The sequence below is a fragment of the Pungitius pungitius genome, chromosome 12 (genome assembly GCF_949316345.1).
Source record: "Pungitius pungitius chromosome 12, fPunPun2.1, whole genome shotgun sequence".
Taxonomy (NCBI): Eukaryota; Metazoa; Chordata; class Actinopteri; order Perciformes; family Gasterosteidae; genus Pungitius; species Pungitius pungitius.
Window position 1 is genome coordinate 6,278,527 of NC_084911.1, and position 15,560 is coordinate 6,294,086.

Below are 15,560 nucleotides of genomic sequence, written 5' to 3' on the forward strand. Positions count from 1 at the left end.
AATTATATACATTTTTATAAATGTTTGTATGATGCACCCAAGAGTGTTTAGTCAAAGCTGATACTTTATTGGATGTTTTATAAATTGTTCTGTGGAGGCAACAGAAGAAAAATATTTCCACTGTAATGATAGAATATAGTTATAATAGTAGTTGCATTTTTTAAATGTCCTCATCACACTTTTGTTCACTTAATTATGACTTTTAATGTTAAACTGCACTTTGGTACAGTGATGGTCAGATTCCAACGGAACTAATAATAAGCTAAATACTTTGAGTGAAGTGGGACTTGAATAAAGCTTAACCACACTGGACATATGTGCACAATAAATATCAAAAAAGTACTCATTCTTCTGCTGGAAATTACATTTGTACCCACAATTCCTTTGTTGTTCATCTCCCTATCCTATTCCACAAACTCAACTATGTGAACCAATTACACTTTAATGAGAAAATAGGAATGTTCTGCACTATTTTCCAGTATCTTCAATTAGATTTTCACAGCAGTGTTGACATCCTTCCTTCCTTTGGGAGATGGGACGCTCTAGAGTTTGGCCCCTGAGCCTAACCTCTCTACCTGGATAGTTAAGGAGGCTGCAGCAGGGTCGTCGACAAGCCAGAGCAGCTCACCGCTGGTGGGGACAACACGGGCCGCTGGGAGCGCTGGACCCTGTCTGCCCTCCAGCACCTCCTGTGAATAAATGGTCACTGAGTCATAATAACAAAAGCATTGTTATAAAAGACTGAAGTATAACCATTTCAACTGGGTTAAAAAACTTTTTTTGTTTTATTTGTAATCCTGGTATGGTTTTCCACTGTTGGAGGAACTGTAATTTTAAGCTTTTTTAACTCATATCCTTTTTGTCTCTAAACATGCCCCCATCTAAAATATATCTGGCCCTGGAAACAGGGACATTGAAAATATACTCAAAGTGAAATGTATTCAGTAAAAGACTGTACATTTCACCTTTAAAATGGGCGCTTTGCTTCCTCCCGTTGACACGAAAGCCACACAGTGAGCAGAGTTCACGACTGGAAACGTCATAGTTACGCGCTGTGGCGGTGGTTTGGGAGAGTCGCTGATGGGGGCCACAATCTTCTCTGTTTCCTGTACATGGAGTGAAGCCAAACACAATAATCGATCATGTGTAATATAGACAGTGGCCGAAGAAAACGGCCAAAGAGAGAACCATAAGACTATAGTGTGACTGTCAAATACAATACAATACGAGAGAGAAGGCCGCACAGATGTGCAACATGAGGCAACATCCCAGACCTCAAAGTTGCGCTTAAACAAAACTTCTCATTGGTCCATAAATGGTGTAAAGTAGAAAAAAAACTATTCATTGTTCTTCTAGAGAAGCAAATCAGGACCACATCAAAGAGTGAACCCCTAAATGCATCCAGATGTTACTTGGCAAGGCTGCCAGAATGTAATAAAACAAAATGATTTCCATGGAAGCTGAGAGAAAGAAAAAAAAGGACATTTCTAAAAATGAAGTGTACGATTAACAGAAACATGCAGAATACAAGGAACCTTAAGAATGAATAACTAGTGGCAACATGATATTCCTAAAACAGAGTTGCAATATACATCAAAGTTGATTAAACAAATAAGATACATATATTCCAAACAAAAGTTTTAAACATATTGGTTTGAAAAAAAGAATAATTATAACAATGATGATGAAGTCTGAGAATTAGAGATGGGGTCACTCTATGACAGATATACAAATGTTGCGCATATGTCTGTCAGACTCACTACAGTGTTGCACCTCACCTCTAGCAGCGGGTGATCTGGGAATAGGGAACAGGTGTGTCCATCAGGCCCCATGCCAAGCAGCAACAGGTCAAACACTGGGAACTTATCACCTGGAAAGGCCTGTGTTTTCACAAGAAGCAATACATTATGATCTAAAAAAAAAAGATGCATGGGTTACTTTCGGGCCAGAGCTGATCACAGGACAGCAAAGATTTCCGCACCTCCTTCAGTTTATGGGTATAATCCTCTGCACACTCGTTGACTGGCAGACAGGGCTCAATGGTTAGGATCCCGCTGTCGGGGATGTTGACCTTGGAAAACAGCTGACTCTGCATAAAGAAGCCAATGGATATATTTGACCTTAGTGTCAACGTGTTCACCTAACCAGGACACATGCAGACAAGCGTCCTCCTGAACCGATACCTTGTACAGCCCGTAGGTGCTCTCGGGATCATCGAAGGAGACCAGCCGCTCGTCACAGAAACCGACCACCCACTTGCTGCAGTCCAGGCCTGGCAGAGCAAGCAGCTCTTTGCTGAGCATGGACGCCAGGCTTCCTCCAGAGAGGCCCAGGGTGAACCTGCCATGCGAGATGATGGCTTTGTCAGCCCGAGAAGTCACCAGTTGGGCGAGCACGGGACCGAGCTCCGCCGCGGAGGGGAAGACCACCACCCTTCTGCCAGCCATGGGAGAGCAATCTAACTTTAGGAGTTACTGGGTTTCACAGAGAGAAAGAACAGGTTTGAGCAACATGAGGAAGTCGATTACAACACCGTTTTGCAAGTCCTGTTTTCTGTAACGATGATTCTCATCATCTTAATCAGCTTATTTTGGCCCTACTTTTAATACGATTTTTACAAATCTTTATCTTTATAATGTAACTAGACGGACTGTGCAAATAGACGACTGGAACTAAATGCTACAAATGTCAGCAGTTTCGCATTATATTGGGCTGATATCAGAGATATGCAGAGTCATGTTCATTTCCTAACCTACAGCTTTACGACAAAAAAGAGAACAATTTACTTCTTTGGAATCTGAACAGCGGATTGTCGTGAGGAGGATTTTCAGTCGGCAAATGAAATTCGACGCACTTACCTTCTTCCGGAATCAAATCCTCCCAGCCAATCAGAATCCGTGCTTAGGCCGCACTGCATGCTGGTCAATGTGGGCCCGACTACATAGCTACCACGTACTAAAAACTCAGTTTATTGACTGACGAATTAAAAGCATGTCACTAACCAAACTATTTGGATAACAGATGGGGCTTTGGGGGTTCTGAGGTGAACAAAGAAGCTATGCCAATATTACTGATCGATATTTAAGTCGCTCATACGATTGTTACGTGTCCTCCCAGCCGTTAGATGGCAACACTGTTTCCGTGACAACCACTTGACTTTCGAAGAGACACTCGCGTATCTTGACTGCATGCACACACAGCTTTTACTTTACGTGTTAACCACGTTTCGCGTTAAACGTAACACCTTTTGACGAACTTTTCGTCAACCAGACTCTTTGCGTCTCCGCAAGAAGACAAAACATGTCGACAGTCTTCTCTTTCCAGACACAGCTTGTCTCCATCATGGACGCGTTATCCAAAACAGCTGTACTGGAAATAAGCAAACTGGTCGAGATCGAGTCGAAGATGCTTAAAATTGAGATAACTCGAGGGCGGAACGAAGTCACCTCTCTCACAGAGAAGCTGCAGCTCATGGAGAAATTGCTTTACATCGCACAGGGGGGCAGGACGCAGGACGCGGCGGCCGCAGGCTCAGTGGTGGGGGACGCGTCAGAGGACTCGGGGCTGCAGCCGGACAGGACAAGACCCGCCATGAAAGGGTAAGCTTTGTTGGTCGCTGTGCGTAGCTGTGTTTGGGGTTGTGGGGGTCGCCGCGAATACGTCTCCATCGCGTCTTTGCTGTGGGCTACCCCCCTTGCCTGGTGTATTTAATCTAAAGTTTGTGGCATTTCAGTGAAGGTCCGTGGGAAAGCACCGGTTCCTCCACTGAGGTGAGCAAATGGCATCATTTTCAAGGTGAAGAGCATGCCATGGCTGAAGTAAGTCCAGCACGGATCATGTTCTCTCGCCATATTAGTACTGAGTCCTTCCTTTTTTTTTCCAACTGTTCATGTTCTGCTCCCTTAGCTGCCAAACCCACCCAGGGAGACACCAGAACTCATAGTGGTAAAGGAAGAGCCATTGGAGGTGGATAACCGTGAATGTGAACCGCAAAGGAAAAGTGAAAACAGTGAGGATTTAAAGATTTGTTTTACTGCAATGAATACAACACATATGACTCGGGGTCGGGACAATTACTTTTTGTGTCATAAAATGGACCTTACGGGGCAATAAGTGGATGTTTTTGTTAAACAGCCATCAGAATACTTAACACTCCACTTGATTTTAAGATAACAGCATTTGACTTTTGTTTCCTTCATCTGGGTTATTTAATGGCCAATAACATTCAAAATTCTAACGTGTTTGCTTACTGTCAACAGGGAGGGAAGCATTCACAGAAACTCAGAATAGTTCAGCAGTGATGCAGGGTCGGCAACCTGTCACGGAACGCCTGCAGCCTCTGTTTACTGACAGCTTCGTGACCATCAGCAGCCAGCCGTCCCTCGCTGGACCAGAGAGAAGGGAAACACAGTGGAATCCACAGCTCGCAACTGCACACACAAACCAAGTGGCTGGGAAAAGCCCGGCTCCAAATGTTGCCTCCCAAAGCTTAAGTGTGCTTAGGAACCTGAAACTTCACAACTTGAGGAACTCGGCCACAAAGAGGTTTGGCTGCTTGCAGTGTGGTAAGAGCTTCAGATGCTTTAGCCAGCTTGAAATACACCAGAGGAGCCACACAGGAGAGAAACCCTTCAGGTGCACGCTGTGTGGAAAGAGATACTCTCAAAAAGGACATTTGTACACACACCAGCGCACACACACTGGAGAGAAGCCCTACCGCTGTCCTATTTGTGGAAAGGGCTTTATTCAGAAATGCACTCTGGATATGCATCAGCGTACACACACCGGAGAAAAACCTTTTGTTTGTATCAGATGTGGCAAGGGCTTTACGAAGAACTGCAATCTCAAAAAACACCTTGCTGTGCATCTAGATCCTAGTTTTAACATGTATGGCAGTGAATCTAGTGTACCAACAATTAGCGGGACATTTGTAAACGGAACCACCTAAAACACACCATCCAATGTGACTTCTACTGCTGTTAATATTATTTTGTACAAAATATTTCAATTTATCTTTGCTCCAGATTTAAGTGTGTTAACCTGATAGGATGAAATATGTGTCAACGTATGTGTTATCTGATGCCTTGATGTTGTGCTACTGTATAAATAAAAAAAACAGTTACAGTATAAAACACAACATTGTAAACTGAGCCCAAAGACTGCACAAATCAATAAATACTGTGTTATTGAAAGCTGTGTGCAGAAAGGGGGTTGACAATCAACTACCAAAATAACAAAGAAGTCTCTTTGAGCAGGCACTACTCCAGTGGAGGTGTTCAGGAGTCAAAGCAGGACACAAAGCAATGTGACACAAAGGAGACAGCTGTGACATTTATTTATTAGGAAGCATGCGTAAATCCCAAATGGCATTGAGGGGCCAAAGATGGCAAACACTTAGATTCAGTGTTTATCTCTTTTGACTACTCACGTGATTTGGGAACATTCCTTGAAACTTAAAGCCTGAACAACGCAAATCTTTTTTGCCCTACTACCCTGATTACTAGGATTACATTGATGTAACATGATGTGGTTTAAAGTACTTTAGATATATATATTTTAATAAACATGTTATGATATATGCTGGATTCCTTGTATCTGTATATCTTATCTGCATTGATGGTTGTGTAAGAACATCAGGAGATTAGTCTTGTGTCTTCTCTCATGTTAATAATCTTGATAATTCTAATAGTTTCTACGTATTGATCCATAAACTAAAAATCCATCACATTGCAAGGTGAGTCATTTGTGTTGCAGTGTTATAATGTGACCACTGGAAAGCAGTGAAAACAACACGGACGTTTAAAAGCTAACGTTATATTAATAATATTACGATCAGAACTGACGGTGTATGGTAACCAAACTAATAACGGCTTATACATGTAATTAGTAAGTAATAGTGTGTTACCAGGAAATATACATTGAAGAACTCATTTATCTCCACTGGAGGGCGGAAAATACTCATTCACGGATGTAAATATACTTCAGTTGGGGGGTGTCTCAACAAAGGGTCAGTAGCAGTAACATGACCTAAAATATTCATCTAATTCCCAGCGAAGAATCAAGCTTTTTAAATATCTCAGAAGAAAACAGCTTTCGTCCTGTGCTGCATTCAGGTGCCCTTCGTAAACGTTGGTACGTGAGCGTAAACCTTTCCCACAATCCCTTGCGGCTGAGCCATACCGAACTGTCTCTGGCTACAACGCAAATTCGATAACGGAGCGACGCCGAGCATCTTTCAGTGATTTCAATAACATCCAGCCTCGCCTCCGACATGATGTGCGACACAACGAACCGAAGTTTTCGCGCGCAGTTAGCCGCTGTCCTGGATAAGCTAACTAAGGCGGCCCTGGTCGAAATCGGCAGCCTCGCCGACGAATGCTCCTCCGTTCTTCACACCGAGATATCGCAGCACAAAACGGAGAACGAGGCGCTGAAGAGGAGGTGTTACTTACTGGAGGTCCAGCTGAGAGCAGCGAGGGAGGCGCAGACGTATTCTGCTCACGTCAACAATGTCAGCCGGCGACACCCCGCAGGTCAGAAGTCTGGACGGAGAGACACAGAGACACAGACCGTCTGGCTGTCACTGCATAATCGCTCATGTCTGTTGGGGGTCATAGCAAGCTAGTTAGCTTAAGTCCAGCTACCTCAACTCACTTGTCCTAAGGAGCAAGTTTGCCTCCTAAGCTCTTTCACATTGAGTTTAAAGACTCAAAATATAATAAATATACAATGATCACATCTTAGGGGGTTCCAAAATTAACATCTGCTTCTTCTTCCAGAACAGCAGCAGCCGGCTCCATCCATCGATGGAGTTTTTGGAAAGGACTGGTGCATGGACCTGTGGAGGGAAGATAAACTGCCTCCTCAAAGGAAAGAGACCGTGGAGCCCGCCGCCATGACCAGCATGGGGGTTCAGGTCAGTGAATCATGGACCAAATGGTTTAAACATCTTTTTTTTTGTGCCCACATCACCATCTGAGTGTCACACGTCTTGTTGGTAGGCGATCGATTTAATGGAGAGCGAACCTGACCTCGTCTTCGTCAAGGAGGAGATCTATGACGACCATCCCATCGGCCAGCAGATGAGGCTCCCGGATACTAGAAAAGGTACGTTTTAAGATTACAAATATGAAATAAAGATGAAATAATTACAATCCCAATAGTTTCTGTGGTTTACCTGCATTTGTTGTCGTTCGACAGCTGTGGGCATTTTTGACGAGGACAGCATGCTCCATAGATCTGTTGATGAGCTGCAGCTTCACTCTGGGCAACTGAACAGCTTTCCCATGACGGCTGACAGTCAAGCACAACAACGCTCACAGCCGACAATCATGGACAAGTTGATAGACGACGCGACCATGAGCACCCTGGTGGACGACGCACACGTTCCCTCGGCCCCCGCTGAATACTCAAACTACGCAAACCACATCCCGCCGAATGCGGCCAAAGAATTCAACGCTCAGTCCAAACCCGCGAAGCCGACCAAGCGGTTTGAGTGCTTATTCTGTGGGAAAATATTCAACTACTTGAGCAGTTTAAAAGTCCACATCAGGCGGCACTCCGGCGAGAAGCCGTTCAGCTGCTCTGTTTGCGGGAAGCGGTTCGCTCAGAAAACGTACCTGAAACTGCACCAGCGCGTGCACTCTGGAGAGAAGCCCTACAGCTGTCTGGACTGCGGCAAAAACTTCTCCCAGAAAAGCTCTCTGAACATACACCTTCGAACACACACGGGTGAAAAGCCCTACAGCTGTGTGGATTGTGGCAAATGTTATGCGTACAAGTATGGTTTAAATCACCACCAGTGTTTCCACTGACTCGTCAAACCACAAGGTCACTGGTGAGAAGAAACTGATCCAAAACTGCTACTTCAAGGGCACCGTGTGTGCTAATATCTACCCCAAACTCAAGTGTGGTTGGAAAATGTAGATTTGACATACTCCTATTTATATCAAAGAAAGTTATGCTTAATGGTGCTGCTGCAAAATCTAGTTTGATGTGTTTTAGCTTCATTGTTAAGAGTAACAAGGGTACAGAGAATGTGTTCTCTAGTGTACCATTTGAATTAGTAGAACTTGGTTTATTTGATTGCTTGGGGAGTCTTGTTAATAAATGTGCCAAGACCTTAACAAGCATATGTCACACAATATAGTTTATAAGATGCATAAGACATAAGATGAGACATTTTTCCCGCATTTAATGTGACGTGCTCACCCCAATTGTGACAAATACTTAGATTTTATACATTGCATGTAGTCATATAGTTGGGGTAATATATTATACCTCAGTGTCATATTTCATGCCACCGAAGGCCTGGGTTTAAATGATGCCAAAATACTTACAAAAGTAATACAAAAGTGCTCCATTGTTTTGCACATGTAGCTAAAACCTTCAAAACTACCTCTTCACAACAATGTGGAAGTAAAGCAACTGCCATGGTTTTTTTCTTCATTGTTCAAAGCCTCAAAAGTGTCTCAAATCATGCCTCAGTCTGTGATATTTAAAGAAAGTAGAAAGGTCTCTTTTTGAATTGTAGATGTGTGTTGGTTACATAATATTCAAGTGAGATCCACGAGTGGTTGGGGTTTGATTGCCGTTATTGTTTTAAATGTATTTAGTGCATCACAATTGTAGAAAGATGAGTGGTACTTTCAATGTACAGTTGAGGCAGATGGCGGTGTTTTTTCTAAATTGGAACCATTTCTGTTTAAAGGGTTTCATTTGATTTTGTATTTGGCCTCTTCTGAAAAGACCTGCATAACCCACTCATTGATTTATCCCTGCCCAAGAAAGAAATCTTATTATTTTGGATGTCCTCCTCCCCCACTTTTTACTCAAAGCTGCATGCCCTTACAGAGCCCCATCACATGTGCATTGTTGAGATTGTCAAAGTGTAAAAACGGATTGTTTCGACTTTAAAAAAAAGTAGACTTGTATCAAATAAAAGTTGAATCAAAAAACATGTGTTTTATTGTAAGGACAGATAAGGGAACTAAAACATGTCATAACCGTGCAGACTACAAGTCTTGAGAAACATAACATTAACTGTCCTAACACCAGTGTGAGAAGTAGCACGTGACATTGCATTTAACTGAAGCCTTTGCCTGACTAGCTACAGGATCTAACCATGCCCGTACAACATTAAATGGTGGTTGAGGTGGACCTTTTGCGTGAATCTCTTCCCACATTTACCACAGTGAAATGGTTTCTCTCCTGTATGGAGACTGAGGTGACAATTCAGGTTGCCTTTCTGGGTAAACCCTTTTCCACATACGCCGCACCTATGTGATCTCTCCCCGGTGTGGACAACAGAGTGAAGCCTCAGACCTGACGAGTTTTTAAAAATCTTCCTGCACAGCGGACAGGATTTTCCAAATCTCTGAGAGGAAATTCCGCCTGCGCAACGGTGAGACTTTAACTTGTACTTTTGAGAGAATTGTTGCTGGCAAACTTCGCAAAACAGTGACTTGTGGTACTTCATGTGTTGGTTTAGAGTGCGCTTGTGGAAGAAGGTTACACCACAGAATTGACATGTCAACTTTTCTTTGTTTGGGTCCGGCGAGGGTTCCACATTAAGCACATTAAAGTCCTCAAGGGAACCCCGAGCCGTGTCCTTTTTGTTGTGTCGGGGCCCACGTGCGGCATGCGACAGTGTTGGCGCTTGTTGACTTTCTTCAACAAATTGTACAGCATCGTCCTCGTCATAATGATCTTCATTTGGAATGGTGTAAATGCTGAAGGCCCGCTCTGTGTCAGCGATCCATACCAGCCGAGCTGTCGATTCTTCAATACCACCTGCACACACGACCCGTTCCTCGTCCTGATCCAATGACAGGCTGCAAGTACTGCCAGCGGCCAAGTGACCGGTTGAAAGTGGCTCTGGTTCCTCAGTCGTGACGTTATCGCGGTCTGTTTCGAAACAAAAATCCAAAAGTAAAACACGGAATCGTGGAAAGCTGCCTAATGTGGTGAGTAAACCATTTCCTCATGCCAACCCCTCCTTCACTCACCTTCTGTGCCAAGTGTTTCCTGCTGGCAGCACCCAGCAGCATCCTCCACATTATCCATCTCCTCTTTGATCTGAGACACACTCATCTCGACTGGCAGAACAAACTGGAAAAAAAATAGAAACAGTCTAAATATTACAATAACATTCAATTCAACATTTTTGATGAGAGCAATACATTAGTAGACCAGTCCTGAAATGATGAGTCGAGTGGGCGATTGGTGGGAAATGAATGGACAGAAATTCACATGATGTATTAATTATCTGTGTCAATGAAAAATGTAAAACCACCTCCTGGTCCCTCAAAGATGGTGGTTGTGAGCCTCTGTCTTCATTATTGTTTTCTATATTAGTTATTTCAGTTTTGATTGGTGGTTGCACAAAACCTGCAATTTGAAAACATCATGTTGGGCTTTGGGATGGTTATTTTTTGCTGGATTTTTTTTCTCGTAAGAGTAGCATTTATCAATTTTGATGACATAGAAATCTATGAGAAAAAAAAACGTGATAATAAAAAGCATTGCTGGATGAAACCCTTGCTGTGACGCAACTTAAAGAACATGCTTTAGACAGCATAACCATTGCAGTGCATTACTTAAGGGGACAACATCTTCTGACCGTGGTGGAGGTGAGCGTCTCTCCATGTCGTCTGGATCTCCGCCTCTCCACAGATTCAAACACCCCTTCTATGGAGGGCGACACAGACACTGAGGAAAAGTCAAACAACACACACATTAGCGCACCCCCGTCTCTGTGGCAGACAGTTTGAACACCTTACGCTCAGATAACCTTTGACACAAACCGGGCAACTCGCTCCTGGCAACCTTCAGCTCACACTCCAGACTTTTGACTTTCTCTACCAGGGCGGAATTGGCGAGCGTCAGTCGAGTCAAGCCGAGCCTGGAGCTCGGCCACTTCTTCGGCCACCAGGTCGCAGACCCGACTCAGGGCGGACCTGGACATCGTCTCTAAAACGGAGGAGAAGTGGAAAGAGTGGCGGCTCGCCATTGTCGTTGCAGACCCCCTTTAAACGCGAAAAGGTGGTACGGATTTGTTTCGAGCTGCGGCGCCGTTGCGGTTAGCTGCACGCGCGGCTAGCGAAGGAAGCTAATTCGCGCTAACGGTTCCTCGCAAAGCGGGAACAAAATAACCGTGGCCACGGTGACGCGTTTCCGGCGGATGCAGCCGGTCAGCTGCTTTCTCTTACGAGGCTTCCTCAATCGTCAGTGAAACAGATGTGGTTTTTTTTTTGATCGATTTAATGATCATTCATGCATACTTCTTTCCCCGAAATCAACGTACACATCGGTAGCCGAAATCCGGAGCAGCAACAGCGACGAACATGAACACGGAGAAGGACTTTTCGCCTCTGACGCCAAACATCGTCAGAGCTCTGAATGACAAACTGTACGAGAAGAGGAAAGTCGCGGCTCTAGAAATCGAGAAACTGGTGCGGGAGTTTGTGGCTCAGAACAACTCCACTCAAATCAGACATGTCATCCAGATCCTGGCCTCGGAGTTTGCGCTTTCCCAGCACCCCCACAGCCGGAAGGGGGGTCTCATCGGACTGGCGGCTTGCTCCATTGCCCTCGGCAAAGACTCCGGTCTGTACCTGAAGGAGCTCATTGAGCCTGTGCTCACGTGCTTCAACGACTCGGACAGTCGTTTGCGGTACTACGCATGTGAGGCCCTCTATAATATAGTGAAGGTCGCCAGGGGCGCTGTGCTGCCCCACTTCAACCTGCTCTTTGACGGTCTCAGCAAGCTTTCGGCGGACCCGGACCCCAACGTGAAAAGCGGATCTGAACTCCTGGACAGACTCCTGAAAGACATTGTGACCGAGAGTAATAAGTTTGACTTAGTGGCGTTCGTCCCCCTGCTGAGAGAGAGAATCTACTCGAATAATCAATATGCTCGACAGTTCATTATCTCCTGGATCCACGTTCTGGAGTCCGTTCCGGACATCCACCTGTTGGACTACCTCCCCGAGATCCTGGATGGGCTCTTCCAGATCCTGGGGGACAACAGCAAGGAGATCCGTAGAACGTGTGAGGTGGTGCTCGGGGAGTTTCTGAAGGAGATTAAAAAGACCCCTTCCAGTGTGAAATTTGCTGAGATGGCCAACATCCTGGTCATCCACTGCCAGGTCGCGGATGAGACCAAGCTCACAAACGACCTGATCCAGCTGACCGCCATGACCTGGATGAGAGAGTTCATCCAGCTTGCAGGCAGAGTGGTTCTCCCCTACTCGTCTGGCATCCTAACTGCAGTGCTGCCTTGCCTTTCCTACGACGACCGGAAGAAGAACACCAAAGAAGCAGCCAGTGCCTGTAATCACAGTCTGATGAAGCTCGTGACTCCCGAGGACGACGAGGAAGAGGATGAGGAGAAAACCGGAGGCACGGGGTCGCCGTCCAAGGAAGACGGCCAGCCTGTGACGGAGGCGGACAGCAACGACATGCTGAACGCATCACAAGAATCGGTCGGTTTCAGTAACATCAGCTTCTTCACCCCAGCAAGCGCCGACAGGCCTCATGTAACGCTGGACCTGGACGGCATCGTCCAGGTGTTGGACCGGCACCTCCGCGACTCCTCCACTGGCATGATGACGCGCATCGCTGTGCTCAAATGGCTGTACCACCTTTACATCAAGACGCCGCGGAAAATGTTCCGCCACACGGACAGCCTGTTTCCCATGCTGCTGAAGACCCTGTCGGATGAGTCGGATGAGGTGGTACTGAAAGATCTGGAGGTGTTAGCCGAGATAGCGTCGTCTCCGGCTGGCCAAACGGACCTAGGCGCCTCCTGCGACAGCACCGACAACAAACTGGAGCTCAAGGTCCCGGGCTCCAAAACGGGGGACTCGTCCCCGTCCACTCCCAGTATGAACTCCTATTTTTACAAGTTCATGATCAACCTGCTGAAACGCTTCTGTCTGGAGAGGAAGCTTCTGGAGATCAGAGGAGCCTTCATCATCAGGCAGCTGTGTCTGTTGCTCCACGCAGAGAATATCTTCCACTCCATGGCTGACATCCTGCTGAAGGAGGAGGACCTCAAATTTGCCTCCACCATGGTTCAGACGCTCAACACCATCCTGCTCACCTCGGCGGAGCTCTTCCAGTTACGCAACCAGCTGAAGGACCTGCACTCCCAGGAGAGCTGCGCTCTGTTTTGCTGCCTGTATCGTTCCTGGTGCCACAACCCCGTGGCCACCGTGTCACTCTGCTTCCTCACGCAGAACTACAAACACGCCTACGATCTCATCCAGAAGTTCGGGGATCTGGAGGTGACGGTAGACTTCCTGGTGGAGGTTGACAAGCTGGTACAGCTCATAGAAAGCCCCATTTTCACATACCTGCGCCTGCAGCTCCTGGATGTGGAGAACAACCCTTACCTGATAAAGGCACTGTATGGCCTGCTGATGCTGCTGCCACAGAGCCAGGCCTTCCAGCTGCTGTCCCACCGCTTGCAGTGCGTCCCCAACCCGGAGCTCATGAGGACTGTGGACGAGTCCGAGTACATGGACTCGAAGCAGCAAGTGTCCAAACGTGCCTCTCACTCTCCGATGGACTACAACGAGCTGCTGCAGCATTTCGACCGTGTTCAGTGCAAACACCTGGAGGTCCGACACCAACGCTCTGGGCGGGCTTCTGATCACCTCGACAGGAAGCTGATGTGAAGTTGCCGTTGCATGGTGCTCTCTGGTCCTTGAGGACAGCGAGGGGAGGGGGAAAGACACGTGTTTGGAAAAATAACAACATATATAATTGTTCTGGAAAAGATTAGATTAATGTTGAGGCCAAAAAGTATTAAATATATGATAAAACTTATCAGAGCACTGTTACCAAACGGATGTTAGATAACTGTTTTACCGGGCGAAAAACATTTGAAAAATAAACACATTTAAACATTCCCCAGTTAAATGTTCAGGTGAACGCGAGACATTTCAATGTTAAATAACATTTTGTCTGTATAACATTTAATTTCCACGTCTTGCCTTAATCTCTCGTCAGCCAAAAGAAAACAAATCTCCCCCGCCTCAAATGAGAGAAGTTTTAGAGTTGGAGGCATGGCTGATTTGACTCTTGTATTTATTCTAGGGAGGACCAGGTTATTATGCCTCAATTATTTGTTAGCTGATCAAAAATGTCAGCTTTTAATTCCATTTCTTATTCTTCAGTGAATCTGTATTTCCCCTTGTATAGGATGTCTTGCATCCTTGTATGGATGGATACTTAATATATGTGAAAATCAATAAAGTGGACCATGTGACGTGAAGATGTATTTATTTTGCCTTCATCCATAAACATAATATCAGAAGTTTTGGTTAAACAACATGTTACTAGTACCACTAAAGGCCTTCATCCTTTCTGTGTTGCATACTGACGTTTTTTGAGACTTTTACATCCAGCTCTAACTTTTCTTTATTAGATCAATTTCACTTGAAGTTTTGTAAATGCATGATGTTAGCATTCAAGGATTCAAGGATCATCATTCAACATGAAGAGTGATCTTTCAATCAGTCGACCGGGGAAAATGGAAATAAAAAACCTATACAGAGAAGAAAACTTCTGTTTAACTAATTAAAACAAAATGAGCCTCATTATTTCTGTGTGATGCCTCTGTGTGAAGGTCCTGCACGCGAACCCAAGCAGAAAAGAAATCCATCTGGCATTTCCCAACAAATTAATTCAGACACTGTTTTCAGTTTAATAATAATGACATTTGACAAATGACCAATTGTAAGATCAAAACAGCTGAAACATTTTACGAATCAAAACAGCTGCTACTTCATCTACTCAAACAGATTCTCCATCATCATTTTAAATTTGCACAAATGAAATGGTTAAGAAAACACAATCACTGAATGTAAATCAGAAAACAAATACCTGACATCTGCACAGTGACCGAATGCAAAAGCCGCAACCACTCTGGCATCCTCAAGTGCAAACACATTTATTCATAGCAGGTTCAAAAAGCAACTCACTACCATCGTGAGCATCAACATGAAATGTATTTTCTCCGTGTTCAATTTAGAAGCATTCAGCGAGCACGAGACACACTTGGTCTGGTGTATCTGACACAAAGAAACACTTTAGAACCTAACATGATAAGTCAATATACTCTTATATGTTTATCTTAAACAAATAAGGATGAATGAATGTTTTAATTTAAATACCATGGACATTAAAAAAGTAATATACTTCTCTTACTGAAACTCCGGTGAAAAAGAGTGATGTTTGTTACAACGGAGTGATCCGGTGAACTTAACGAGCTGAATGAGGAATGACAGGTTGAAGACAAGAGTCAATGCAGCGGTTTGCTAGAGACGTGGTCTGAAGCGGACTGTGAATGCTAACACTAAACGCAAGAATAGAAGCAGCACTGCAGGCCTTATATCTCTATACACACTCTGGCCCTATTCTTGGCACAGCAGCGCTCATTCTTGTAAACTAAAACTCACAACAAAATACTTTTGTTTGCAGTCCACACACGGCCAATTTACTGTTAGATTCTTTCGAAAGTAACAAATGAACCTCTATGCCCAAGCTACTGT

The 15,560-nt window shown here is 44.8% G+C and overlaps 5 protein-coding genes across 11 annotated transcripts; 3 read left to right on the forward strand and 2 right to left on the reverse strand.

The window, feature by feature from the left end:
- Nucleotides 1–46: 46 nt before the first annotated feature.
- Nucleotides 47–6,576, reverse strand: pgls (6-phosphogluconolactonase). Of its 2 annotated transcripts, none has more exons than XM_037475548.2 (6): nt 6,453–6,576; nt 2,184–2,474; nt 1,982–2,089; nt 1,779–1,880; nt 966–1,106; nt 47–689 (listed from the first exon to the last, which is right to left on the reverse strand). In XM_037475548.2, the coding sequence occupies exons 2-6, from the start codon at nt 2,445–2,447 to the stop codon at nt 543–545; spliced, it is 762 nt and encodes a 253-aa protein (XP_037331445.2). In that variant the 5' UTR covers nt 2,448–2,474; nt 6,453–6,576; the 3' UTR covers nt 47–542. The 2 variants fall into 2 exon arrangements, with proteins under 2 accessions (XP_037331445.2, XP_037331444.2); XM_037475547.2 differs by lacking the exon at nt 6,453–6,576 and adding an exon at nt 2,787–2,857.
- Nucleotides 3,167–5,578, forward strand: LOC119220000 (zinc finger protein 572-like). Of its 2 annotated transcripts, none has more exons than XM_037475541.2 (4): nt 3,167–3,599; nt 3,734–3,818; nt 3,907–4,009; nt 4,260–5,578. In XM_037475541.2, exons 1-4 carry the CDS (start codon nt 3,301–3,303, stop codon nt 4,946–4,948), a joined length of 1,176 nt encoding a protein of 391 aa, XP_037331438.2. In that variant the 5' UTR covers nt 3,167–3,300; the 3' UTR covers nt 4,949–5,578. The 2 variants fall into 2 exon arrangements, with proteins under 2 accessions (XP_037331438.2, XP_037331439.2); XM_037475542.2 differs by having other exon boundaries at nt 3,734–3,770.
- Nucleotides 6,018–8,944, forward strand: LOC134102867 (zinc finger protein 717-like). Of its 2 annotated transcripts, none has more exons than XM_037475544.2 (4): nt 6,018–6,533; nt 6,780–6,916; nt 7,002–7,107; nt 7,201–8,944. In XM_037475544.2, the coding sequence occupies exons 1-4, from the start codon at nt 6,272–6,274 to the stop codon at nt 7,812–7,814; spliced, it is 1,119 nt and encodes a 372-aa protein (XP_037331441.1). In that variant the 5' UTR covers nt 6,018–6,271; the 3' UTR covers nt 7,815–8,944. The 2 variants fall into 2 exon arrangements, with proteins under 2 accessions (XP_037331441.1, XP_037331442.1); XM_037475545.2 differs by having other exon boundaries at nt 6,448–6,533; nt 6,785–6,916.
- LOC119220004 (zinc finger protein 239-like) lies at nt 8,945–11,186 on the reverse strand. Of its 4 annotated transcripts, none has more exons than XM_037475549.2 (4): nt 10,806–11,186; nt 10,622–10,710; nt 10,008–10,110; nt 8,945–9,906 (listed from the first exon to the last, which is right to left on the reverse strand). In XM_037475549.2, the coding sequence occupies exons 3-4, from the start codon at nt 10,090–10,092 to the stop codon at nt 9,119–9,121; spliced, it is 873 nt and encodes a 290-aa protein (XP_037331446.2). In that variant the 5' UTR covers nt 10,093–10,110; nt 10,622–10,710; nt 10,806–11,186; the 3' UTR covers nt 8,945–9,118. The 4 variants fall into 4 exon arrangements, with proteins under 4 accessions (XP_037331446.2, XP_062421812.1, XP_062421810.1 ...); XM_062565828.1 differs by having other exon boundaries at nt 10,295–10,710; XM_062565826.1 differs by having other exon boundaries at nt 10,622–11,186.
- A 150-nt stretch (nt 11,187–11,336) lies between these two features.
- On the forward strand, nt 11,337–14,281 carry vac14 (vac14 homolog (S. cerevisiae)). The gene has a single exon (XM_037475532.2). It carries the CDS (start codon nt 11,346–11,348, stop codon nt 13,680–13,682), a length of 2,337 nt encoding a protein of 778 aa, XP_037331429.1. The 5' UTR covers nt 11,337–11,345; the 3' UTR covers nt 13,683–14,281.
- Nucleotides 14,282–15,560: the final 1,279 nt, after the last annotated feature.